The following is a 25414-nucleotide window of genomic DNA, read 5'->3' on the forward strand; positions in this document are numbered from 1 at the left end:
TGTTGGAATTACTTCTTTATACATGCAACCACATACATTCAAACAGCAAAGGGATACATAAATGTGTGCACAAACAATCTCTTTCGTCTTTGCACACACAGATTTGTTGTGTTAGGTTAATAGTGCAACTTTCAAGAAGGCAATCTGATTATGTTTGCATGTCGGTCATTAAAGATAATTGGTCTTTTGCCATTGCACTTTATGTGTGTGTAAATAAGTGGCTGTGTATGCAAAAAGAGAGAATGGGGTAATATCCTCAGGATGAGTCAGCATGTGATCAGACTGTCTTATGTCCTTGATATGGGTGTGAGCTGGAAAGAAGATTTATAACTGAACGGAGCACTTTCTCTCACGACTCTCTCCCTCTCTCTCTCAAAAAAAGTCGTTTCATAGGCCTACATTACATTTAGACGTCAACATGAATCTTAAAGCAACTGTAAGTCATTATGATGGAACACTGCATTTTAATAAAGCCCAAAACATGTTCTGAGTAATTAAGCGGGTACGAAATTCCACGAAAAGAGCAGATTGCTTTACAGATTTCTTTAAAAAAAAATCTTACTGACCACAAACTTTTGAATGGTGGTGTATACAGATGCACATGCACTGTATCTTTTGGTTTAAAGTATGCAAAAACAATTCTGTGCACTTCCTAAATCAGACAGGACTCTTATCACACCAAAGCTCAACACAGGCTCTGTTTATGTATCTACTGTAAACATGCCTGTATAAAGATGATGTCTGATGACACTTCTGATCTGTAGTTTTTTGTGTTTTCTCAGATAAGGTCAGCTTTTCTGCTTAGTTTGTTGTGTGTAAATTGTAATATTATAGCATAAGCTACTGTTTCCAAGCTATTCTTCATATCTGCCAGAACTCACAGTGGGAAACCGTCAACTTCATAAACAGCTTCATAACCCTCAAGTTCATAATCTCCTTAATGAATACCCCGAGGAGACCTTAGAAGTGCTCTGCATGTGTTTAAATTCTTTAAGCAGTTAACAAAGAGTATATTCTTTACATTTAAAGCATGGGAACGTTCACATCACATGAGCACATTTGTACACATACATCCAAGTAATGTCTGATAAGCAAGACTAACAGACTAATTAAATGGAAAACTTTACATTGACGTCACATGGATATGCTGCTTAGATCTTCACAAATTCTTCACATTTCGTGTGAATGCATTCAAAATATCTATACTCAACACATTTATGGATTTTCCTCAACTTTGGGCATTTTTATTGTACAAAGAATCAATTTTTATAGAAAAGTTTATTTTTTGTTAAATAGAGGTTATATTAAAAGTGCAATATTTGTTTTAATATATCTTGTGTAATAGTGGATTAAATCCCAAATCACAAGCATCCCTCACATGTTTCCACCACGATTGACAATTTTACCCCTAATAATATTTCATGAAAAATTTGTTCTTCATTAACACTGTCAGTGAAGTACTTGAGACGAAATATGAGAGAGAAAAAAACTAAGAAATATCAAGGTAATGTCACTTGAAAACAATATTTGTGTGATTTATAATTCTGATCAAGTTGTAATTTTGACATACGCTCAAACCAAAAATTATTCAGACACCAGATATAATTTTTGATATTTTTTACTAGTTGCAGGTTTGTGAGGATAGCAAAATAAAGTGAACTGTGGCATATTTTACCCCAAAATTCTTCATACAGTGGACTAGCAGTAAAATGTAAAAAAACATTTGGGACCAAAAATTATTCAGACACTTTGACCTGACCATGTTTTGCTTAAGTGTTTTTTCTTTAATTGCTAATGCAAACTTTTTACACCACAGACTGAAAAAATTTAAGCATTGCATAGTTTTTTTGTTTCGTTGTTTTTTACCTAAATCGGTATCTAACTGACAGCTATACAATAATTCATTAGAATTATGTTCATTGCTATTGCTATTTTATTGCTATTTTTAAAATTCCTTTTAAGAAATGTTTTAATTTTTTACTTAAAGTGTGAGCTTTTGCAACTTGGTTGCATATTTTATCTTTTAATGCTATGCCTAGTTACGTGTCTAATTTTGCAGGCTCACTAAAGTCTACTTATGAAAAACTTCTACACTGACTGAATGAACCTCTAAGACATATTTGACTGTTCATGATAAGACCTCCTGTCCGGGTGGGAGGGTCCAAGGGGGTCCAGCCAACCGTGTGCTCAGACGTTCATCAGAAGAAGATAGCGTGCCCGGAGGAAAATCACAGACGGGTTATTGTTCTGATTTAACCGCTGCCTTCACTCGCATCCCATGGGCTTGGAAAATACCGTGCTTCTGAGATACAGCTGAACTCCCTGCGCGTATAATGTTCAAGAAGAGCAAGAGCAAAGTTCTGGTGGATGAAGCTTCAGAGGAGGACGATGTGTCGTGGCATCACGAGCACGCGAGGAAGGTAAGGTGGGATGTTGCCCGTAGGCTTCAAACTTGAGAGATCAGATGTACTTGAGTCTAATAGTTTGGCTGTGTCGCGTTTCTGCCTGTAATGTTTACAAAGCGGATGCGCCCCGGAGTCATAAAGTCAGATTATAAAAACAGCAGCGAAACAATAATTATCATCCCCTATAATTTAATCCACTTATTAATGTGCCACCCTACTTTTGTAATCGCTCTTGTTTGACGGTATGAAGTTCTGGAGGTATTTATGTATGAAGCATATGGGGAAATTGGAATATTTTGAGTATGCAAGTATAGGAAACACACAGTATTTATAGTATGGATGAATGAGAATATACATGTGATTAAAATACACAGTAAAAATAAAAGTTTACAAGCTTTTTTGGTTATTTATATGTCATTTGCATTAACCAGATTTCCATATCTAGATAAGGCCACGTTTTGATGTTATAAATCAGAATAGAATCATTAGGTCTGTTTTAATCAGAATGTTGGCTCATGGAAACGTGTTATGAGAATGGCAGAATGTGCGTGTAGACAACACAAGTGTATTTTTGGAATATACATCATAACTGAATGTTCCTTTGTTTTTGCTTGTGTCACCGGCCCTTGATAAACCCATATTTGTTGACTAGTATGAATATGGAAGGAGAGAATTGGACAATGAAAATATAGCAAAAAGAGAGTATTTGTAGTTATGCAAATATGGAGGATGAGAATATAAATGGGAATATTACAATAAAGAATTGAGAGACTAAGAGTGTGGTACAATATCTGTGTTTACAAGCTTTTTTGAGTTATATTTTGATATGACCAGATTAGGCCGTGGTTTTTAGAAATCAGTATAGAATCAGCTGACCTGTTTTAATCAGAATTTTGGGTCATGTAAACACCTTATTTGAAATATATGCATAATCTGCTTGGATCTGCTTATGTCATTGGCCATTAATATCTGTTGACTACTAGGGTTGACCACTATGAGTGTGGAATGAGAGAATAGGACAATGAAAATCTATGTAATTATACCACCAGAATAAGAGTCTACAAGAGTTTGAGAATGATCTAATGTCCTGTCAGACTGCAGGAGTCAGATAAGGTCCCTACAGCGTAACAGCAGGAGACGCTTGCAGATAAGCGTTCTTTCTCTCCCCCTCACACTTTTTTTTTTATAAATTTCAGTAGCTTGCACTAAAAAGTTAAAGATTCCCACTGTGTTCTGTGGCAAGTGTAATATTAGACGGCCTTGGCTAGGCCACAGTCACGTTCTTCCCAACAGAATCTGTTCCACAAACATGTTTTTGGTCTCAGAGATGGGAAAGAGAGCAGTCAAAAGCTCTGATATCCTCGTCAGATAGTGAAAGATATTATGACAACTAGCCTAGCTGCTAGACTGAACCGTCAGACTAGGTTGGTCTACTTCTCATACTCTGTAGGTATGTTTCCATCCCCCCTGTTTTTCTGTGCATTTTAAAGTATCGCATCAGAAATGAGTGATGGAAACGCCTAGTTTCGAAATTCAGCAAAGAAAGTTTTTATGTTTGCTTGAGGTGGTTTTTGACTTATGTGAAAACGAGTGAATAATGGTAGATAGATACACATTTTAACATAGTGAACATTAAAGCCACGTAACTAATCGGCTATTTTCCGCTGATGGCGTCTTTCCAGTTTTTTTTTTATTTACTGTTGGTTACTAGCTTACCAATAACACCATCATCTGCTCAAACAACTTGATGGAAATGCACCTAATTACCTTTTTTGTGAACTTTGCTTCATGTTTGGATGGAAACCCAGCTGAAAGTTGGCCATTGATAGAAGACCAGATTTTTTTAATATTACATGCAGCAATATGTTACCCTAACTGCTGCCTTTTTAATTAATTAATGTGAAAATTAAGATGATGAGGTGACTGATTATCCAAAAATACCATGGTATATTCAAAGTTTCACAGTATTTGATTTTACTTGGAAATAAAATTTATATAGCAAACATCTGATGGCCTCTCTGTACCATGGTATTACGACAGTAAAGTAAGTAAAGGAAAGAGCTTCAAGGAACACCATGGTACTTTTATGTGAAGAAAAAGAAGATTTTTAGTAATATTAAACCATATGAATGTTCAAAAACTAGTGCTATCAAACGATTAATCGCGATTAATTGCATCCAAAATAAAAGTTTTTGTTTACATAGTATATGTGTATGTACTGTGTATATCTATTATGTATAAATACACAAACATGCATAATATACAGTATATTTAAGAAAAATTTTACGTTTATATATTAAATATGTATATATAATATACATTTTATGAAAAAAAATATATGCATGTAAATATTTTCTAAATATATGTTGTATGTGTGTGTATTTATATATACAAAATAAATATACACAGTACACACACATATATTTTGGATGCGATTAATCGCGATTAATCGTTTGACAGCACTACCAAAAACGCATTATTACCATGATGGTGCCAAAAAATTGTAACGTTCCAAAAATATGGAAATATTTTGGTACTTTGGTGTTTATACTGAATGTTTACCATTGGTATTTACACACTTTCGAAAAAGTACTGAAAACCTACCATGGTACTATCATGTTATTCGGATGTGCACCATGGTTTTACCTTGGAGTACCATCATACCATGGTACTTAAATTTCATTTGATACATCACTGTACTCCCATGGTACTTTTTGTAAAAGCGTACAAGGTTCTTCAAAAAAAACATCATGGTTTTATCATAGTACATGTCCACTAAAACACAGTATTCCCGAGGTAAATATTAAAATATTTCTGAACATATTGTACTTTGCAAAAAATAGCATGGTACTACTGAATTAGTATTTACACAGTTACAAAAAAGTGGAAACACCATTGTTACACCATGGAATTACCTTGGAATACCGTGGTACATGAACTTTAGGATATGTCAAAGTACCATCGTATTAACATTTGATACTGTACCGTGGCGTGTACTATCACAGTACTTTTTTTGTAGTATATACAAGGTACAGAGAATACCATGGTACTATCAAAGTACAAAAACTTGACTGTTGTAAACCATTTCCATTACCATGTCCAAAACAAGGTAGTACCACGGTAATTTTGTTAGTGAAGCTTATAGCTCATTCTAATAGTGGTATAGGCTTGGGGATTGTATGTTGGAGAGGGAAAGGAATGTTCTGATGTTGTTCGGTCTACAAAGGGATATTTCAGTGAGATCCGCTTCCTTCAGCTGCTAGTCAGTTTGTTCATCCAGAACTTGGTATGTAAAGCAGGAAGCCTGATGGATGAGGACACTTACATTCAGCTCCAGTTCTATTCAGGGCCTGTCAGGACTTTCAATGTTGTAGAAAGTTTTGATTTTCCTTCGATAAACAAGGTTCCATCAAGATGAATATCCTCTCTGTTTCAGCGGTTTATATCAAGCTATTTTATGAGTGTTGGTTGTATTTTAAACCATGTCAGGTTGCCAGTAGGTAAACATCATTATTTTGAGGTACAGTCTTGTTGATATTGTGGTTAGTTCCTTCATAAATCAACTGAAGGCAGAATAAATGGACTCCTATGACCCTGTGTTCTTAAATCACAGGCTTTTTTTCAGTAAAGTCAGGTCTGAGCTGTCCCTAAAATGCCACAGTCATAAGAAATGACAGAGTCCAAAGGGTAAAAGACTTAAAATATCCGAAATATTCCTCTTTGCTCAGTCTCAGCTTCACTCCTTCCTTTATAAATGAGCACTTGAGAGAGTATTCACACTGTAATCAGGCCAAACGCTTTGGTAAGATGGGGTGGAGGTGTGTGGCAGTGATACAAGGAGTGAGAGGGAGTAGAAATGAAGGAGGCAGAGGGTTGTGGGTAGAGGGAGGAATGACATGGACATTGCAGAACAGAGGTTGATATTTCTCTCTCTGTTTGAATGAATCATATTCTGCCTTCAAGTCATTTCAGAACAAAAGTGTTTGCTCTGGATTTGCTCTTTAAACCTTGTCTTATTGAGAAAAGTGCTGTCCATAATCAAGGGTATATATATTTTACAGATATTTTACATTTTATATATTAAAACAAAAACAAGTTTTTATTAAAACACTAAACTTACAATTATTTGCATTATATTTTTAGGTGATTGGCTTAACAAATTCTGAGGTCCCAAGAGCAAAGAATATTTTATTAAATATACATATAGTAATAATTAGGTTTTCATCATGAATGTGTGTTTGTATTTTGTGTACTATTAATGAAGAATAGCAATAAAACATTACCAAAATATACACCACTTCATGAGGGTGAAATTGTTGTGTGACAACTACATTTCCCATAATTCCCTATAGTGATAAAGCTAATGTGCATCCTTTGCTCTTTGGTTTGTTGCGCTAGTACAAAACGTTTCCTGTCTTTGTAGAGCAGTGAAAATGTGAAGTGAGTAAGAACTTTCCAGGAGGCAGCAGTAGTGCAGGTGGGGCAGGAAGGAAGGGGAATAGGTCAGACCCTTAACATGAAGTTGAATGCCAGAGCCGTTCTGATTGATCACCCAAAATAGACAGCATTAATAATTACATTAACACTAATAGATCGGATTATTACTTGAAAATAGTGGGATATCCATATGAGGAGTATCCATATTTGTGTTATGACTGTTTCTTGACAGAAAACAAGATGATTTTCAAGTCCCTCCTCAAATGTGCAAGACCTTGTTTACATTAGCGTGCTAAAAATATTTTTGTGTGTGTGTTCGTATACATTATCATGTGTTTAAGTGTGTGCGCATGTTCTCATTGTTTTGTTCTCCTTGGCCTTTGCTTTTCAGGATAAAGACTCTGAGGGAACAGAGGAAGTTCTGAGCCCCTCAACAAAGGTAAACACACAACAATACACACACGCATAACATTTTGTTGCTTTGAACAGAAATGCGAAAATTTGTTGACAGTGTCAAACAATACCATTGAAGCATTGTTAAGATGTGACTCAAAAAGCCTGATATAAAACACTGAATTTCAAAACACTTGCCAATTTCAATGGCAAGATTTTTATAGTACGGTATGTGTGTGCTGTGCATAATTTGTTAAACATGTAGAGAGGATGTGACACATTCTTTTAGAACAATCTGGACAATAGCAAAAGCCGTCTTGAGACTAGCAAACATTCAGTGGCGTACTTTCCTTCAGTGAACTGCTGCTGTCATGTCATATTTTAAATTGTCTAATAAATATCTGAACTAGTCTGTGTTTAGTAGAAATGTATTGTTTTTTATTATTATTGTTATAAAAAATAGGAAGTGCTTCCAGTGTGTGCTTTTTTTTTTTTTTGTAAGTTTTGTGTTCTGAAAGTTACAGTATGTTTTCACAGCACAATGAACTCTTTTATTCCCAACGGATCACGAGAAATCAGTTTTCCTTGATATGACCGCTTTATAGAGGCTAACAGATAGAGTTAGACACAGTTAGACTTCCAGAGAGCTCTGCCGTTTCCTCCAGCGATAGCAGGAGCTCCGTCTCAAGTTAAAGTGACAGTTGTTTATTTCCACTGCGTGCTTTAACAAAGCAGAGAGAGAGGGAGGACAAGACAGATGGAGCGATAGCAGCCAAATGAGTGTTGTGTTTTATTTGAGGTCAACGATGAGTCCGATAGTAACGTCTGTTTATCCGATGGAGTGAATAATGTGCCCTAAGACTCCTAATGCTCATAAATGCTGAATAAATGTGCTGGAACTCTTAATAAGAACCGGTCCTGACATAACAAGCGTTTATGTGTTAGTGCATAATCAGATGGCATGTTTTAGCACAACGGAGTGACAGAACAGGTCTTTGGTTTGAGACAAGACAAGGGAGTGGCGAATAAAAATAACCACTTTTACCTTTTATAGTGTTTGGTACATTTTAATTCCTCCAGACATTCAGCAACAACTACTGAATATCTGGATGATACACAAATGATTGCAATGTAACTTGTAGATCTTTACATATTTAGAAAAGATGCATTTGGGTGAATCTTGCAGAGAAATTTCCGGGTTATATTTCAGCATCAAATCAAATTTTTTTTTTTTGTTAAATTACCATAAACAATATTGTAAATATTTTTATACAATAATACAGTTTAAATGCTAAATTATAAACATGGGGGGGGTTACCGAATGTCATTCTGAAATTTGACAGGGAATGCTTTGGAAACATTTAACATTTAAAATTTGTAAATTTTAGTTTGTTAAAACATTCTCCTTTGGATGTTTGAATGATTTAGGTTTTTATTTTATTTTATGATTGTTTTATGAAGTTTATGATTTACCATATAAACATTTTAAACTTGTTTTTATAATAATGCAGAAAAAATGTCTCGACTTTGACATTTGAGTTCAACAATACTACCATTATGTGCTTACAAATATTAATGAATATATATATATATATATATATATATATATATATATATACATATACAGTATCTCACAGAAGTGAGTACATCCCTCACATTTTTGTAAATATTTTATTATATCTTTTCATGTGACAACACTGAAGAAATGACACTTTGCTACAATGTAAAGTAGTGAGTGTACAGCTTGTATAACAGTGTAATTTGCTGTCCCCTCAAAATAACTCAACACACAGCCATTAATGTCTAAACCGCTGGCCACAAAAGTGAGTACACCCCTAAGTGAAAATGTCCCAATTGGGCCCAATTAGCCATTTTCTCTCGGGGTGTCATGTGACTCATTAGTGTTACAAGGTCTCAGGTGTGAATGGGGAACAGGTGTGTTAAATTTGGTGTTATCACTCTCACTCTCTCATACTGGTCACTGGAAGTTCAACATGGCAAAGAACTCTATGAGGATCTGAAAAAATAATTGTTGCTCTACATAAAGATGGCGTAGGCTATAATAAGATTGCCAAGACCCTGAAACTGAGCTGCAGCACGGTGGCCAACACCATACAGCGGTTTAACAGGACAGGTTCCACTCAGAACAGGCCTCGCCATGGCCGACCAAAGAAGCTGAGTGCACGTGCTCCGCATCATATCCAGAGGTTGTGTTTGGGAAATAGACGTATGAGTGCTGCCAGCAATGGTGCAGAGGTTTAAGAAGTGGGGGGTCAGCCTGTCAGTGCTCAGACCATACGCCGCACACTGCATCAAATTGGTCTGCATGGCTGTCGTCCCAGAAGGAAGCCTCTTCTAAAGATGATGCACAAGAAAGCCTGCAAACAGTTTGCTGAAGACAAGCAGACTAAGGACATGGATTACTGGAACCATGTCCTGTGGTCTGATGAGACCAAGATAAACTTAATTTGGTTCAGATGGTGTCAAGCGTGTGTGACGGCAACCAGGTGAGGAGTACAAAGACAAGTGTGTCTTGCCTACAGTCAAGCATGGTGGTGGGAGTGTCATGGTCTGGGGCTGCATGAGTGCTGCCGGCACTCGGGAGCTACAGTTCATTGAGGGAACCATGAATGCCAACATGTACTGTGACATACTGAAGCAGAAACTGGGCCGCAGGGCAGTATTCCAACATGATAACGACCCCAAACACACCTCCAAGACGACCACTGCCTTGCTAAAGAAGCTGAGGGTAACGGTGATGGACTGGCCAAGCATGTCTTCAGACCTAAACCCTATTGAGCATCTGTGGGGCATCCTCAAACGGAAGGGCCGGGCTAGGGCCTAAATTTTAGGCCCATGCAGGGCTCTACTTGAAACCGGTTATCGTCCCATGCCTATTCACTACAGTGATTGTCATTAAAAGAATGTTTTAACCAATGTATCCTCTTGATTGTTTTGTTTTTCTTTTTCATTTTGATTTTGATTTTGGAGTCAAATATAACCCAGTATATGGTGATAAAATATTATTTACATTTTCTATTTAAATCATGGGAGAACATTCTGTATAAGGCAGGTCAGAACAAAATGAACAACTTATGAAAGGGAGCAAGAAATTGTGTCAAAGGTTCTTTCCTATATAATAAGCTGCAAAGCTGGGCCGGTATTTCATATCCTGAGGGTCACACTGAACGCAGGCAGGAGGGAGTCTGAAGGAATGTGTCAGATCACCAAATGACCCAAAACATGCACACACACACGTGTGTCTGCTCAGAGACCCCCTGCAAGAGTCCCTGCAACCCGCTGTAATCAGCATAGGCCTTTCCTGTTTTTACTGCCTGATGCCCTCTGTCCGTCAGAGAAAGCTTTCTACTCCTGCATTCAAGATGAATGTCTTTGTGATTAGTTGTCTTAGTTTGTGCCAGGCCTAAACCTGCAATCATCTCTTACCATCTGTATTTCCGTCTTACTGAGAAACCAAAGCTGAGTCTTTCTGACCCATAACAGCCACTTTAATGTGCTCAGAGTGCTGTTGTATGAATAAACAAGCGATTTCTGTATGATTTCTGACTCTGTTTTTGACCTTTTGTAGGATTCAAAATTAAAGAAGGTTAAATCAAAGAGAGAAAAAGGAGACAAGAAGTTGTTTCCATCTCAGGACGATGAGCACATCTTGCTGACAGGAGTCACTGTCTCTCACAGAAGAGGGTAAGCTAAAGCTAAATGAAGCATGTTTTGCAAGCCTCAAAATTCCAATATGTATATATTTTTTTTTTTTAGATGATTACAATAATTTTAGATGATTATACCCAGTAAGTAGGGCTAGGTGGGACAACCAAAATCGTATAATTTAAATGTATGAGTAATTTTATATTACAGTAGCAGTATACAGTAGTCAACATTTGAAGTGGATCAAAAAAGTTCATCAAAGTTGTCCTAAGACAAGAACACTTTTAGGTTTTAGGACAACTTTGAAAGGTTTTGATCCACTTCAAATGTTGACTAGTATATGTCATGCCATAGTTATCTTTTCTGAAAGTTTAACCTAAAAATGTTTTTATACTTAATCATGCTTATAAGCAATGATTGCTTATTTATTATTATTATTTGTATTTGTATTTTTTTCATTACACCTTCCAAAAGATACATGGGTGATTTTTTTTATTTTTATATTTTATTACTTCTAGTCATTTTTAGTAGCTTAAACACACCGTGTTGATGCTTTAATTATGTTTAAGAGATAGAATGTACATCAATTCAATGTTTTTGAGATGATTATCACACACACACACACACACACACACACAAAGGCGTTCAAAATAGAACACAATGGTTTCTAGCTTATGTGCTTCTGCATTGGATGTGCTTAGTGGTAAAATTCAAAACCACATTGTCCAAATCTTTTGGTCTGCCTCAAGTTCACACCATTAGTTGAGCCAGAAATTGCCATGTTGGGCTGCTGGAACAAACAAAGCCATGTTGTAAGAGCAGCACAGAGCCACAGTGTTTACAGTCAGTCTTTGGGAGAAATGAACCAATGTCTTGCTTATAGTTGACCCTGCATATTAAAGTTAGTTTAGAAAAAGTATTTTAACACCAGAGATACACACACAACACCTTTGAGTGCCTAGAAATAAACACATCCATACTGTATGCAATAAAAATAGATATAAATATATCTTTACATAGCAATGGAATATCTCACATATGTTTTTGTACATAAATATAGTGTAACTTTAAATAAGTCAACCATCAAGTAAGTGTCTGAAATGGAAACCGCACCCTCTGCCCGTCCTGCTGAAGCATATGTGACTGCCTTGTGCCATTATGACACAAAACTAAACACCGTAATGTGCGTACAGCATAATACATTCACTGAGTCTTGTATCTTTTCATATAAGCTAAAAATTAATAAATATATGTATATACGCTATACTGCCAAAAGTTTTGGGATACCCTCTTCTAATGAACAGGTTTGACTACTTTGGTAATTTCCATGAGTACAAATCTTAAAGGGTTAGTTCACCCCCAAAAAAAGACAATTCTGACATTAATTACTCACCCTCATGTCGTTCCAAAACCATAAGACCTTCGTTCATCTTTGGAACACAAATTAAGATATTTTTGTGGACAGCAATGCAACTGCAATTTTTCCAAGTCCAGAAACGTAGCAAGGACATCGATAAAATTGTCCACGTGACATCAGTGGTTCAACCATAATTTTACGAAGCTACAAGATTACCTTTTGTGCGCAAAGAAAATAATAACATAATTTATTCAATAATTCTTCTCCCTGCCATTTTGGAGAGTACCCCAAAATGTCATCAACGTAATCAGCGCTGTTTACGTTCTGGGATACTCTCCAAAATGGCAGAAGATGGTAACTTGGGAGAGGAATTGTTGAATAAATATTTTATTGTTTTCTTTGCGTGCAAAAAGTATTCTCATAGCTCTCATATATATATATATATATTGTAAAGACAAAATTGCTCTGTTGGCTGTGGAGTCAAGACATTTACAAATATGATTAAAAGATGAATATGAGACAAAACTACAGAATGTCACATTTTATTATTGGGTGATTCAACACACATGTTTTACCAGCTAAGAAGATCAGCACTTTTAGAGTTTCATCGCTCTATCTGATGTGAGCATAAGTATTGGAACAGTTGCCTCACAGGTCTTTTTAAGTGATCAGCTGTGTCCTGTTGCATTAATTCTCCAGATATTGAATGTGTCGTATCAGTTATATCCATTACTTCTGTATTCTGAATCTTGCATTCGATGATGACACACACAAACCAGGATGAAGACGACGGAGCTGACTTTGAGAGAAAAGCAAGCAATTTGGATGCTAAAACAAAAGAGGAAGTCAGTTAGAGCTCTAGCAAAAACAAAGGCATGGAGAAATCAAGAGTTTGGAAACCACCAGCAACCAACAACGACCTGATCAGCTGAGAAAACAACAGTAGTTGATGACAGACAAATCATAAAAGCTGTGAAAATGAATCCTAAAAGACGTGTCTGTAAAATCACCAACAACTTCCAGAAAGCTGAGTGATACTCTGACAATCTACTGTCCTCAGGAGACTTTGACACAGAATTACAGATGCTACACAGCAAGATGCAAACCTCTGACCAGCACCAAAAATAGAAAGGCAAGATTAGAGTTTGCAAAAAAGCACAAAGGTGAGCCAGAAGAGTTTTGGAACTGTGTTTATGGACCGATGAGACAAAGATGAACCTCTATCTAAGTGATGGGAAAGCAAAAATGTGGAGAAAAAAAGGGAACTGCAATGATCCCAAGCATACAGCCTCATCTGTAAAGCATGATGGAGGTGGTGTCATGGCATGGGCATGCATAGCTGCCTCTGGAACAGACCCTCTCAACTTTACTGATGACTTAATGTATGATGACAGTAGCACAATGAATTTGGAAGGACACAAAACCATCTTGCCTACCAATATTCAAGAAAATGCCACCACATTCATTGGGAAGTGCTTCATATTGCATCAGGACAATGACCCAAAACACCCTGCCAGTTCAGTCAAGGAATTTATAAAGGGCAAAGAAATGGAAAGTCTTAGATTGCCCAAATCAATTTAAATCTGATTGAACATGAATTTCACCAGCTGGAGAGGAGAGTAAAGGCAGAAACTCCCCAAAACAAGCAACAATTGGAATTGGCTGCATTAAAGGCTGGGAAAAGCATTTCAAAGGATGAGACCAAGAGTCTGGTGATGTCTATGGGTCACAGACTCACTGCTGTGATTGTGCGCAAGGGATCTGCAACTAAATAATAGCTTTTAATCTTTTATATCTGCCTTATGTTCAACTGTCCCAATACTTATGCTCACATCAATGAGTGGGATGAACTCTAAAAGTGCTGTTCTTTTTATTTGGTAAAACATGTATGTGTTGAAACGGCTAATAATAAAATGTGACATTCTGTAGTTTAGTCTCATATTCATCTTTTAATCATATTAGCAAATGTCTTGACTCCACAGCCAACAGAGCAATTTTGTCTTTACTGTTCCAATACTTATGGAGGGCACTGTATATGTATATATATATATATATATATATATATATATATATATATCCAAGAAATTTCAGCAAAATATATATATATATATATATATATATATAGCCATGCATGCTCATGCCATGACACCACCTCCACCATATATATATATATATATATATATATATATATATATATATATATATATATTGCTGAAATTTCTTGGAATTCGCTTAATTTGTTTATTGAATTGTTTTTCAGTCATCCAAGCAGTACCAGAGGTATTAATAATTTTTTATGGGAAACAATTTTCACTTTATAATAAATCAGGCTTCTTCATTCTCTCTCAGGTCTGCTAAGAAAAACTGGGAGGATGACAAGAGTAAAGCCAACCCAGAAAAAGACAAAGCGCACTGTCTGTGGGACAGTATCACAATGACGATGAAGCAAATCACACCCACGAAGAAGATCGACAAGATGGAGGGCTGGGAGCCGCCTCAGCTGAGTGATGGAATGGAGGAGGAAAAAAATGAGCTGGAGAAGAAGAGGAGCGACTCGTCCCCGCTGTCCTCCCCTCTGTCACTGTCTCTTCCGCATTCTCTAGGTTTGCCGTCCTGGGTTGGCTTGGGTTCGGAGGAGGACTCTTCTCGCTACGCTAGTCTGACTGAATCACAGACGGGCGGCCCTGCCCAGTGGGCGGCTCGGGCACGAGATAAATTAGCCGCTGTTCGTCGCCGAAGTCCAGCCAGCCTATCAGAGAGTAATTGGGAGGGGCTAAAATGATTTACATATTAATGTCTGTGAGGATGGCTTCACCCCCTTGTATACCAACTCTAATTGGACAGCCCACCGATGTGAAGAGTAGGACCCTCAGACCAAGAGTGCCTGCTTCCAGTGCCTGTCAACGATTTATTGTCACTTTCCCATTTGATATATAATGTGTGTCCAACTTTTGAATGGAGCTCCTTTAGAGAAATCACTGGATGTATTCATAGTTAATCACCATGCTGTTTTGTACATTACTTTTAAAGGCTATAAAAGACATTTAAACACTCAAAGGGAGAGTTGAACCAAAAATGAATATCGTCGTTTATTCACCCTCATGTCATTCCAAACCTGATTTTTAAAATGGTTTTCAAACCTGTTTTGTTGAACACAAAAGATGAAGATTAGCAGAGTCCCAAGAACCATAAACCTCAGTCAGATGCCATATTGAATTTATATATAGTCATTGAATACAGCAATAAGTCTCCATCCTTCTCCAGTCGTTGTATGAAAAGTCAGTCAGGACATTCTGCTAAACTTCTCTTTTTCACAGAATAACATCAAACTGGTTTGGGGTGACATAAGGGTGAATAAACGACAACAGAATATTAATTTTGTAGGTGAACTCTGTCTCTTTAAATCCACGTTTTATTAGTCTGAGGCTGCAGTACCCATCTTCACAGATCTCAATCGTCATATACTCACTCCTGCTTGAATCGTCGATTCACTTGTGACTTGTCCTTAATTTATTCCGCTATGTAGTTGAAGAGTGAATGTGAAATGATGTAGAAACGCCTTCCACTGATCAGTGTAGATTTACTGCCTGCTGATTCACAATCATAATGTACTGTAATTACTCTATGCAATGATTTTCTTGCTATAATCCCAAACTACTTGCTATTTTGATCATGCTTACAATTTATTCAGTGCCACTATTCAGTCACAAGAAGAACTGACTGTGACTTGATGAGACATACAGGGAACAGCTATAAATTGAATGTGTATGTGCTCGGGTCTGTCGCTGGAGATTTTGAGCTTTAATCAAGCAGCTAATTATAGTTATTGGATTCATTTGGGAAAAACACGGTCTTCTAGGATTGAGTTCTGAAGCAGGTTGGATGAGTATCCAGATTTCTGTTACAAACCTTAATATTTGAAGCCTTCCAAAGACCTCAAGAGCTGTGCCGATTTATCGTGAAGTATTCGTCTTTGCTGTGCCTCGACTTAAAATTCATTTTGTAGTGTGATCACATGTTAACCAGTTATTCTCTTCCAACACCCCCAACGCAAAAAAAAATGACAATCATCATTTATAAATCTAATATCAAATGTATTTTATAAACCTTTGGCCGATGCCATTGAACTGCCTAAGATATTTGGTTTGCTCGAAGAACATGTCTGTGTGTATTATTGCTGATTTCAGGAGATTATTTATAATGGGATTCTGAAAGTAAGTGGGTTTGCTGCTCGGAGTTGTTCATAGTAGCTTTATATAATTAGTCTACCAATGTGTTTAACTTTGAAAGATGATTACAAATTGTTAGTTTCAGATTTTGCTCTTTATATTTGGGGCCTTAGCGAGAATCTTATTTTGATTTCTATCTTGACACTACTGAATGATTTTTTTTCTGTATTATGATTTAAATGCAAATAAAAAAGTTGTTCCAGGGATTCAGATAAATTGGTGTATCTGAATAAAAAGTTACTTTGTACTTATCGCTAAGGTTTTTAAATGTTTTTGAAAAATTATTTTATTTAGAGCTGTTTTGGACCGTTTTCTTAATCAAGCACGATCTGTTCATATTTCTCTCCTGATTCAGACTTTTTCACTGAAGAAAGCAATATTATGGATAAACGACTCGTATTTTAGCTTGAAGTATAACAGTTTAAAGTTAAAGCGTCTTAACGATGGATTTGTATTTTACATACAACTTTTCACAAGAAGTTAATTGATAGACATGTGGATTATTGTGATGTTTTGTCATTTGTTTGGACTCATTCTGACGGCACCCATTTGTGAGCAAGTGATATAATGCTTAATTTCTCCAAATTTGTTCTGATGAAGAAACAAACTCGCCAACGTTTTGGATGGCCTGTGGGTTTGTAAATATTCAGCAAATTTTCATTTTTGGTGAACTATTACTATGCCTTGGTCTCTATCAGGCACCAAAAAAAAAAAAAGAATCACAAGTCCAAGGCTATTTCCCCAAAAGTTTTTATTTTAGGTAACCATGTTTCTTGTAAATGCTTGATAGTACCAAACACATCCTACACTTAAGCCATTTCAATGACATTTATATTACTGGAATAGTAAAGGAATATTACAAAGTTCAGAGAAAGGATATAAAATACATTTGTTCATAAATAGCAAAGCTTACATTAGATTTTCCATCTGCCCTCACGACAGATCTCACAAAAGTGTATCGTAAAAAGTTGTTTTGTGCAGCAAATGTACACTTTAGTGTTAACGCTTCAAATATATACACACAGCATGACGAAACAACACGAGAACCCACGTAAACATTAACCTACGACGACTACTGACGTGCATTTCATTGGTATAGAAAGGAAAATACATACATGAAAAGACAAGATAACCTCTGCTTAGGATCTCCCACACTTTTCGCTTCAGTTTCTTATTTTTTTCCTTTTTAACAAACAATCCTTCGCATATCCCACCTCTTTTTGCTGTTCATCTCCCATCTTTCTGTGCTTAAAGAACAAATTAATTCTCGGAGAACGCAACGAGGAACACAAAAAAGAGGACAATACAAAAGAAACACTAATATTATGACATCTTTCCTTAAGCCCTTAAAGTTTGGGTGAGGCAACAGAAAATTCAATCAGTTACATTTTCAGACGTTTGAACGTCTTAATCACGGAAACGTAAAAGAGGAGAGTAAAGGACATGGTTTGGAGCACAGAGTTGAAAAGTAAAAAATATTTGATCAGTTTCAGAGTCTTGGTTTGCAAAGGAGATCAAAAGGTGAGAGGTCCAAGAACATTCTGAATTTCAGAACTTGAAGAGGTCTATGAAGTGCTGGGGAGAGACGGGGGTGAAGCAGCTGTCCGGGTCGTTCGCTGTGCAAGGATGTCCCGAGTCCTGAGATGGAAAGAGAGAGCGGTCAAAATCAATTTGAAACATTTTCTCAGGAAAATGTGTGTGCTTTTTGTCCGTGAAAAAGTCACTGCCACATTGGTTGGTTGCTAGGGTCCCTTCTTCCCTCTTAAAAATAAACAGTTCCACTGAAAAACCAAGAGGCTTTCAGTGAACAGTTCTTAAAATAACTTATTTTTCTTAGCGTGGAAAACATTTGAATAATCTAAAAGATGAGTTACCAGTGCTGGGAAAATTACTTACAAATTGTAGCCAGTTACTGATTTGTACTTAGTATCGAAATCTATTAGATTACACATTTTAGATCATGCATTTGGGCTACTTTTAGATTACTTTTGACTTAATTTGTTTATCATATTATTTTACAGACACTGTAAAAAAGTGTAACCTAATCCAGATTTACATATAACCAGTTACTTACACACCGCAATGTAATACATTAGAAGTTCAAATTCATGCGATCAGCATTAGTGTACAATGTTGTGGAACATACTGACAACATAAAGCAAATGGAAAAAAAGAAAACATTTAAATAAATATGTCCACTCAAATATTAAAATGAATACAAAAGGCCGATAAAGTACAGCTGATTTGAATGGACTGAGTGCAAGACAGGATGATGGACAGAAACGGTGATGAGAAAAAGAAAAAAAAATGACTGATGAAGCAAAACTAATTTTATTTACAGACACTAATTTCAAAATGCTGGCACACTCATATAAGATTTAGCATGTACCTTAAAGATCAAAGCCAGGTGTCTGTCCTTTAGGAGATAAGGGACCAGGAGGAGAACAGGAAAAAAAATCAAAGGTCAAAGGGTACAGGAAGAGGGCTGATATTACAGAGGGTAAACTGAATAGATATAACCTGAAAGTGTTGAAATGAAACTGAAAATATGTTAAAAGTGAGCATTCATTTTTCAACTTCTGTCGTATATATGAATGAAATTTCATAGATGAGCTATTCTTTTATATACACCACTGTTCAAAAATTTGATGGAAGAAAGTATATTGTCAACAAAAATGCATTCAATTGATCAAAAATGACACGAATTACATTTACGATGTTACAAAAGATTTCTATTTCAAATAAAATACTTGTCATATGAATCCTGAAAAACAAGTATCATAAAAATATTATGCAGTATTACAATTGTTATTTCAAACACTGCACAATATCACTTTTTTGGTGCCCAGAGCTTATAGAGACTGAGGCCTTAAAGTAATAGTCCACCAAAAAAATGAACATTTGCTCAGTCTTGGTAAGCATAAGACACTTTTCAAGAACATTTAACAAATCTTACTGACCCCAAATGTTTTAACGGTAGAGTATATACTCTTGAGTTACTATAGAGTTAATGCTGGTCCCCTATATTTTAAATAAAGATGACTGGAACAAACTGATGCTTGTATGTTGATAACTGTGGCTATAAGGTTTTCTGCCCACAAAAGCACACAGACAAAAAGCATGCAAGGGTAGGAGCAATCAAGTGTGCACATACTGTACAAGGCTTCAATAAGGGAATGTTTGAGAAGAGCACTTAACTCTAAATAGTAACAAGGAGGGATGTCTTGCTGTTTATTCACAGACCAGAATGTTTGACATTTAAATAAAGATTTCTTACATTCCAGAAGAGGATGCTACAGTGCTTGCAGAACTGCAGCGTGTCTCCGTACTGTTCTTTCTGAGGGTAGTATTTCTGAAGTGTGTAAAACATCAGCTTCCAGTCCACATGGCCCTTCTCTGACAGAATCAAGTGCCTGCAGAACTGAACACACAAACAGAGAGCTCTGTGAGGAACATGCCTGACTGCCATCTTGTGGTCAAATTAGGCCACTGACCCAAAATTGGGTCAGTGGCCTAATTTGACCACAAGATGGCAGTCAGGCATGTGACTGCCATGATTATGATTATTATTATGTGCTTAAACAGACAATTATATCTGGGCAATTCTTCAATTTGAAGCATGACTAAATGAAATCTTGATACAGTATATGTGGATTTGTGTGTGATGGTAATGACAGTATCTCTAACCGATGAATCATCCAATTAGGATTGTTTATGAGTGACTTATTAAAGTCCAATTCCTTACCTGTTTCTCAGCAAAATGAAACTGGCACAGTTTCTTCCACAGTTGCCGGTCCTCACTGAGCATGTGCAGTGTTGGTGTGGCTTGTCCCAGATTGATGATGTCACAGGCATCACTAAACTTATACAGGATGTTGTTTTGCATGTGCAAAGGGAGGTCGCTCAGTGTCATGCCATTTGAAACTTGCTGCAACAAGACATATTTTGCATTATATATTATATTTTACCACTGATATCATATTTAGCAATTTGACCTTAAATAATTGTGATATATTTAGTTGTATTAATTATTAGTTTTTTAGTAATGTTTAATTATTTATTGAATTATAATTAAAGGTTATTATTTATTATTTTATATGAATTATATATTATTCTTTTTTTTATATATAATAAATGTATACTATAACAAAAAATTAAAATGCTACATGATATAGAATAATAATATAATCATATTATTTATTAATCATCCCACTACTCACAACTAGATGTGTGTTGAATGTGAAACTGATCTGTGCATTTATACAAATTTATTTTTCTTTTTTGGTGCTCATTGAGAAATCCCACTGACCCACTTTTGCCCATGCATAACCCTTAAGAAAATTATGAAAAGACTACCTTTGGAATTTGTAAATTGTTGAACAGCTGCTGCCAGTTTAAGATGGTTTCTAAACGGCAGACCCAAATGTTGATGTTGCCAATCAACACAGACTTCCCAACTTCTCGGATGAGGATGCAGAGTGTGGAGCTTAGATCATTCAACAATGTCTTGACCAGTCGTGGGTTCTGATGGTCATCCAGAACTGCGCAATTAAAAAACATATGCATATATATCAGGACAATATGTCTAACGCATTTTCTGGATAAAGTCAGGAAAAAAAGATCTGCTCACCTTTTCTCACAATCTTCTCCAGGACATTGAAATAGTTTTTCTGAGCAGCTCCACTCAAAGACGTCAGCTGGGATTTGGCAATCAACTGCAGAAGCTAAGAGAAGTAAACAGAGTGGATAAAGTGAGAAAGGATACAGAAGGGAAGCAGAGAAAGTAAATCGAATTGAGAGAGGCATTCTTGCAATTGTTCAGCGAAGGTCAGAACTTTCTTACTTTGACAACATAGTTGAATCGCCTCACATCCTGAATGGCGCTGGAAAAGTCTAGACGATTGAAGGCCTCCCCGAGCGTACAGTACCCATGCCGCTGCAACAACAAACACACGGTTCGCATTTGACAAAGGTTAGAAAAGACTAGCGATGGGAGAACTGTGATATATAAGCAATGACATGAAACTTTCTAAGACTCATGTTGTTTGTTTGCTACTCTGAGTCTTGTACGTGTTGATGCTATGACATAATTCATCTCACCTCTCGCGTACTCTCCTTCTGAACGTAGATCCACCTCTCCTGGAACAAAACTGAGAAAAACAATAAAATATATTTAATCTATATACTATAACTTCAAAGGTATGTGAAAGTTCTAAATGAAATGAAAATTCTGAATGATAATTCTCTCACTTACTCACCCCTATATTGTTCCAAACGTGTATGGCATTCTTTTATCTGTGGAACGTAAAAGAAGATATTTTGAAAAATGTTGGTAACCAAACTGTGTTGGAATTATAAATTCCAACACAAAAGTGAACTGTGTTGGTAACCAAACTTGGAATTGAAACTGTGTCGTTACCAAATTTACTTCAAAATATGGTCTTTTTTGTTCCACAGAAGAAAGAAACGCATAGATGTCCAGAACAACTTGAGGGCGAGTATGCGATGACAGAATTTTCAACTGCTTAGGATTACATCTGCATTTATCTGTGATTGGCTAGGATGTTAAAAAGGAGTAAATTAGTAATCATTACACAGCTCTCTAGAAATCTTGATTCTGATTGGACACTTGTCGCATTCCGTGGTCATATATTTTTGTATAATGAACACTAAACTGAATAATGGCCCACTGTCTAAAGAAACTATTGTGATAATTAAGTGTGATATAATTATGCATAATGTACAAATACTTAATCATTAGTCATCATTACACACCTCTGGAAAAATTCTGATGTGGCATCCTGTGACCAAAAGAAAATGTATAATGACCGCTAAACTGTATAACGCCCCCCCCCCCCCCCCCCCCCCCCCAAAAAACCTATAGTTTCCCATTAAAACTGAGATCATTGCATCCGTTTTTTTAAAGCACTACATAATTAAATCTGACTAGACTTGTAATTTGGTATGATGTCAAATATATATATATTTATATACACACACACACACACACATATATATATATTATATATACATATATATAAATTAAATTATTAATAATTACACAGCTCTAATGAAAATGCTGACCAATCAGAATTAATTTGTTGTATTTCATTTTTATGTAATGACCACTAAACAACATAATTGCCCATTCTCCCAAAAATCTCTGATTTACTGTGACATTTGAGATCATTGTTGTGATAATTAAGTGTGATGTAATAAAATATTATATAATTTTTACACTGTGACTTAGTGTTGTTGTTGAAGAAGTCTTTTTTTCTCTTCTTGGCAGCTACTTCACAGACATCTCCCACGTAGACATTCTCCTTGTCATTGTCTAATCTGTAAAGTTAATAAGGTAAAGTTTATTATGACTATTACAAAATATGCTTTAGACATTCCATTTCCTTTGAAGCCATATTATTCAGAGTGACCTACAAAAAGAATATGATCATGTGATAAACAGGTGGCAAGCATGCAATTCAGACTTATCTGCTAGGAGCACTAACTACTACACATAAACTTGACACAAAATGCAATAAAACCTTGTGCAAATAAACAAACCAATGCAAGTTCTTTTTAATTATTAATCCAAGTGTTGCTGAATGAGTTCTGAATATCTGAAGACGTTTTAGCTTACACAGGTGAGTGTTCGCTCTATTGTCTAGTGAAATTTAACACAGAGATCACATGAGATGCAGAGGTACACTAAAACGATCCAAACACCTACTTGCGTCTTCACACATCCAGACGGTTTCAAATGTTCACATGTCCTCGTAGTCTGTCTGACCGACCTCAGGTCTGTTTCCATGACAGCATGGTCAGACTAAGGTGTTTTTAGCTCAGTCGGTCTATCATTGTCTGAATGCATTCAAAACCAGTTCACGGCTGTCTATTCTACGCTACTCCAGACAATAACCACAGACGGTGAAAATAACACACACCAGCTCTAAACACGGATACCTGACTTCCCACATGCCACATACACACTTCCTTTTTAGTCTGTTCCTCGATGCTTTTTTGAGGTGGTGTAGCCTTGTGGTTAAAGTTCGGAGGTGGTAACTAAAAGGTTGCAGGTTTGAACCCCCAAAACTATCACCCTAGAACTTTGACTACATTACACTGACATAATTCAAGGCATTTCTTACTCTTCCAAGGAGAGTTCATTAATGTTGTCTCCCAGTTTGTGGCTGAAATATTCAAAGCGTTTCCAGCCGTCCTCAGTTTTGATCCAGCTCCAGCCTGGAGATCTCCAATCTTGGCCCAAGAACGGCATCTTCTTCCACCTGCTCCAGAGATCTGAATACAAGAGACTCTTATCTCAAACCATTATAACTCAAAGGCTTATCACATATCACTTTAAGAAACAATATCATCCTGATCTGATCAGACAACACACAATAACAGTCATTCAAGGCTTAAGAGCCTTATTTCACAATCTTGATGTAAAACATTATCTTTGTAAAAACAAAAATGACGCATTTTTATGTTAATTTGTCAATTGTAGATGAGCTCTGGCTCTTTGAACAACTACTGACAATAAATTTGCTCAAATGCAAAACCTGCCAAGAACCTTATCTTTTTAAACGTCGACAAAACACTAAAGACAGCTCAAATATCTAACTCTACCGTTGTTTTACTTGCAAAATCGGGTATTTGTATTCATAATAAACGTATATTTAACTTTACTTACAGCGAGTCCTTTGTTATGATGATAATTTTCAGCTTTTCTTTGAATATTGACGGAAGTAAACATTCAGAAAAGCGGAATGTAAGGCACGCCTCCCGTCGTTTGTGATTGGTCGCCGTGTTTGTATTTATTTTGTTGCTACCCGGAATTCCCAAGCTGATTGGTTCTCAGCCCTGTCGATCACTGACCGAGCTCTCTACCCCTGCAGTTTCTTACACGTGACACAGACGCATGTTGTCATGTTTTGATTTTGTGTTGGGGGAAGGGAAATGGAGAGAATTAACGATGGAGTAAACATTTCACTGCTTGGTTTTGGATAGAAGGAATAAATAGGTTTATTTGTAATCCAGCCGTGAGTAGGCTACAAAAGCTTTGTGAGATAAAAAAAAAAAAAGACAATGAACAGCAGCTTGAAAATATACAGATGTACTTTCTTAATTTCAATCATATATTATTTCTAGTGCTGTTAATCGATTAAAAAATAACTAATTAATCGCACATCTTTTCTTAAATTAATTGCAATTAATCCGACCTAACATTTAAGTTTTTAAATATACTTTTATATTACAATAATTTCACATTCAATCTTCAAATTAATGGACAAACAACATATTTTTAATATTTGTTTAATGGCATCTTTTTTATGACTGAAGGCCAGTATCACTGATACCAAGTAATACTGATTTCCCTATAAAAAAATTCCCCTAATATTTAGACATTGACTATAGCCATTCAACATTACATTATAATTAAGAGCTATTCATTTTAATATTTATTAGACTTTAAAAATAACTTCTAATTTAAGTGAACTTAAAACAATCTTCACCTAAAGCCATTATAATAAATGTTATTTTTAGCTAGAGCCCCTCAGCATAAATATACAGAAATTGAATAAAGTTATCAAACACTAAATTCTAAACTAAATACAGATAAATACTTACATGTATAAAAATTAATTCTTTTATTTTTGATGAACAGACATCACAGCAGCTGTTGAATCGAGAGTGTTAGATGTGTTAGACAGTGCTGGGCTGTTCCAGGACACTTTCGAAAACCATTTAAGAGACATGTTACAAATGACATGCACGTGCAGATTTAAGGCAGCTTTAATCGCCTTTTTGGTTACTTCATACTGACCAGGACATTGCATGCACGTAGTTTATTTCGTGCTTTGATATGAATTGATGCAGGATATAGCACACGTTTTGTTTGACTCAGTGAAGTGGTGCACGCATCTGAA

General features: G+C 36.1%; 2 protein-coding genes across 3 annotated transcripts; one reads left to right on the forward strand and one right to left on the reverse strand.

Annotated features, from left to right (window-relative positions):
• Window positions 1-2158: 2158 nt before the first annotated feature.
• On the forward strand, window positions 2159-16693 carry LOC306860324 (testis development-related protein-like). Its single transcript, XM_079401968.1, has 4 exons — window positions 2159-2420; window positions 7234-7281; window positions 10825-10940; window positions 14608-16693. Exons 1-4 carry the CDS (start codon window positions 2334-2336, stop codon window positions 15038-15040), a joined length of 684 nt encoding a protein of 227 aa, XP_079258094.1. The 5' UTR covers window positions 2159-2333; the 3' UTR covers window positions 15041-16693.
• Window positions 16694-16890: 197 nt separating this feature from the next.
• On the reverse strand, window positions 16891-24377 carry LOC306860323 (F-box only protein 25-like). 2 transcript variants are annotated; one of them, XM_079401966.1, is made up of 11 exons: window positions 24178-24280; window positions 23633-23783; window positions 22726-22826; window positions 21588-21637; window positions 21331-21423; window positions 21118-21211; window positions 20844-21028; window positions 20233-20415; window positions 19765-19908; window positions 18877-18903; window positions 16891-18125 (listed from the first exon to the last, which is right to left on the reverse strand). In XM_079401966.1, exons 2-11 carry the CDS (start codon window positions 23758-23760, stop codon window positions 18036-18038), a joined length of 1095 nt encoding a protein of 364 aa, XP_079258092.1. In that variant the 5' UTR covers window positions 23761-23783; window positions 24178-24280; the 3' UTR covers window positions 16891-18035. The 2 variants fall into 2 exon arrangements, with proteins under 2 accessions (XP_079258092.1, XP_079258093.1); XM_079401967.1 differs by lacking the exon at window positions 18877-18903 and having other exon boundaries at window positions 16892-18125; window positions 24178-24377.
• Between the last annotated feature and the right edge of the window lie 1037 nt (window positions 24378-25414).

This window comes from Barbus barbus (assembly GCF_936440315.1).
Source record: "Barbus barbus genome assembly, chromosome: 41".
In the NCBI taxonomy this organism is placed as follows: domain Eukaryota; kingdom Metazoa; phylum Chordata; class Actinopteri; order Cypriniformes; family Cyprinidae; genus Barbus; species Barbus barbus.

What these genes read in the sequence shown, in the direction of transcription:
- LOC306860324 (XM_079401968.1), top strand. Translation starts at nt 2,334, where the DNA reads ATGTTCAAGAAGAGCAAGAGCAAAGTTCTGGTGGATGAAGCTTCAGAG. An exon ending in ATCACGAGCACGCGAGGAAG is followed by an intron (nt 2,421 to 7,233) that starts GTAAGGTGGGAT and finishes TTTGCTTTTCAG; the next exon opens with GATAAAGACTCTGAGGGAAC. An exon ending in TTCTGAGCCCCTCAACAAAG is followed by an intron (nt 7,282 to 10,824) that starts GTAAACACACAA and finishes GACCTTTTGTAG; the next exon opens with GATTCAAAATTAAAGAAGGT.
- LOC306860323 (XM_079401966.1), bottom strand. Translation starts at nt 23,760, where the DNA reads ATGCCGTTCTTGGGCCAAGATTGGAGATCTCCAGGCTGGAGCTGGATC. An exon ending in GGAGAAGATTGTGAGAAAAG is followed by an intron (nt 21,029 to 21,117) that starts GTGAGCAGATCT and finishes TTAATTGCGCAG; the next exon opens with TTCTGGATGACCATCAGAAC. An exon ending in ACAATTTACAAATTCCAAAG is followed by an intron (nt 20,416 to 20,843) that starts GTAGTCTTTTCA and finishes GTCTTGTTGCAG; the next exon opens with CAAGTTTCAAATGGCATGAC.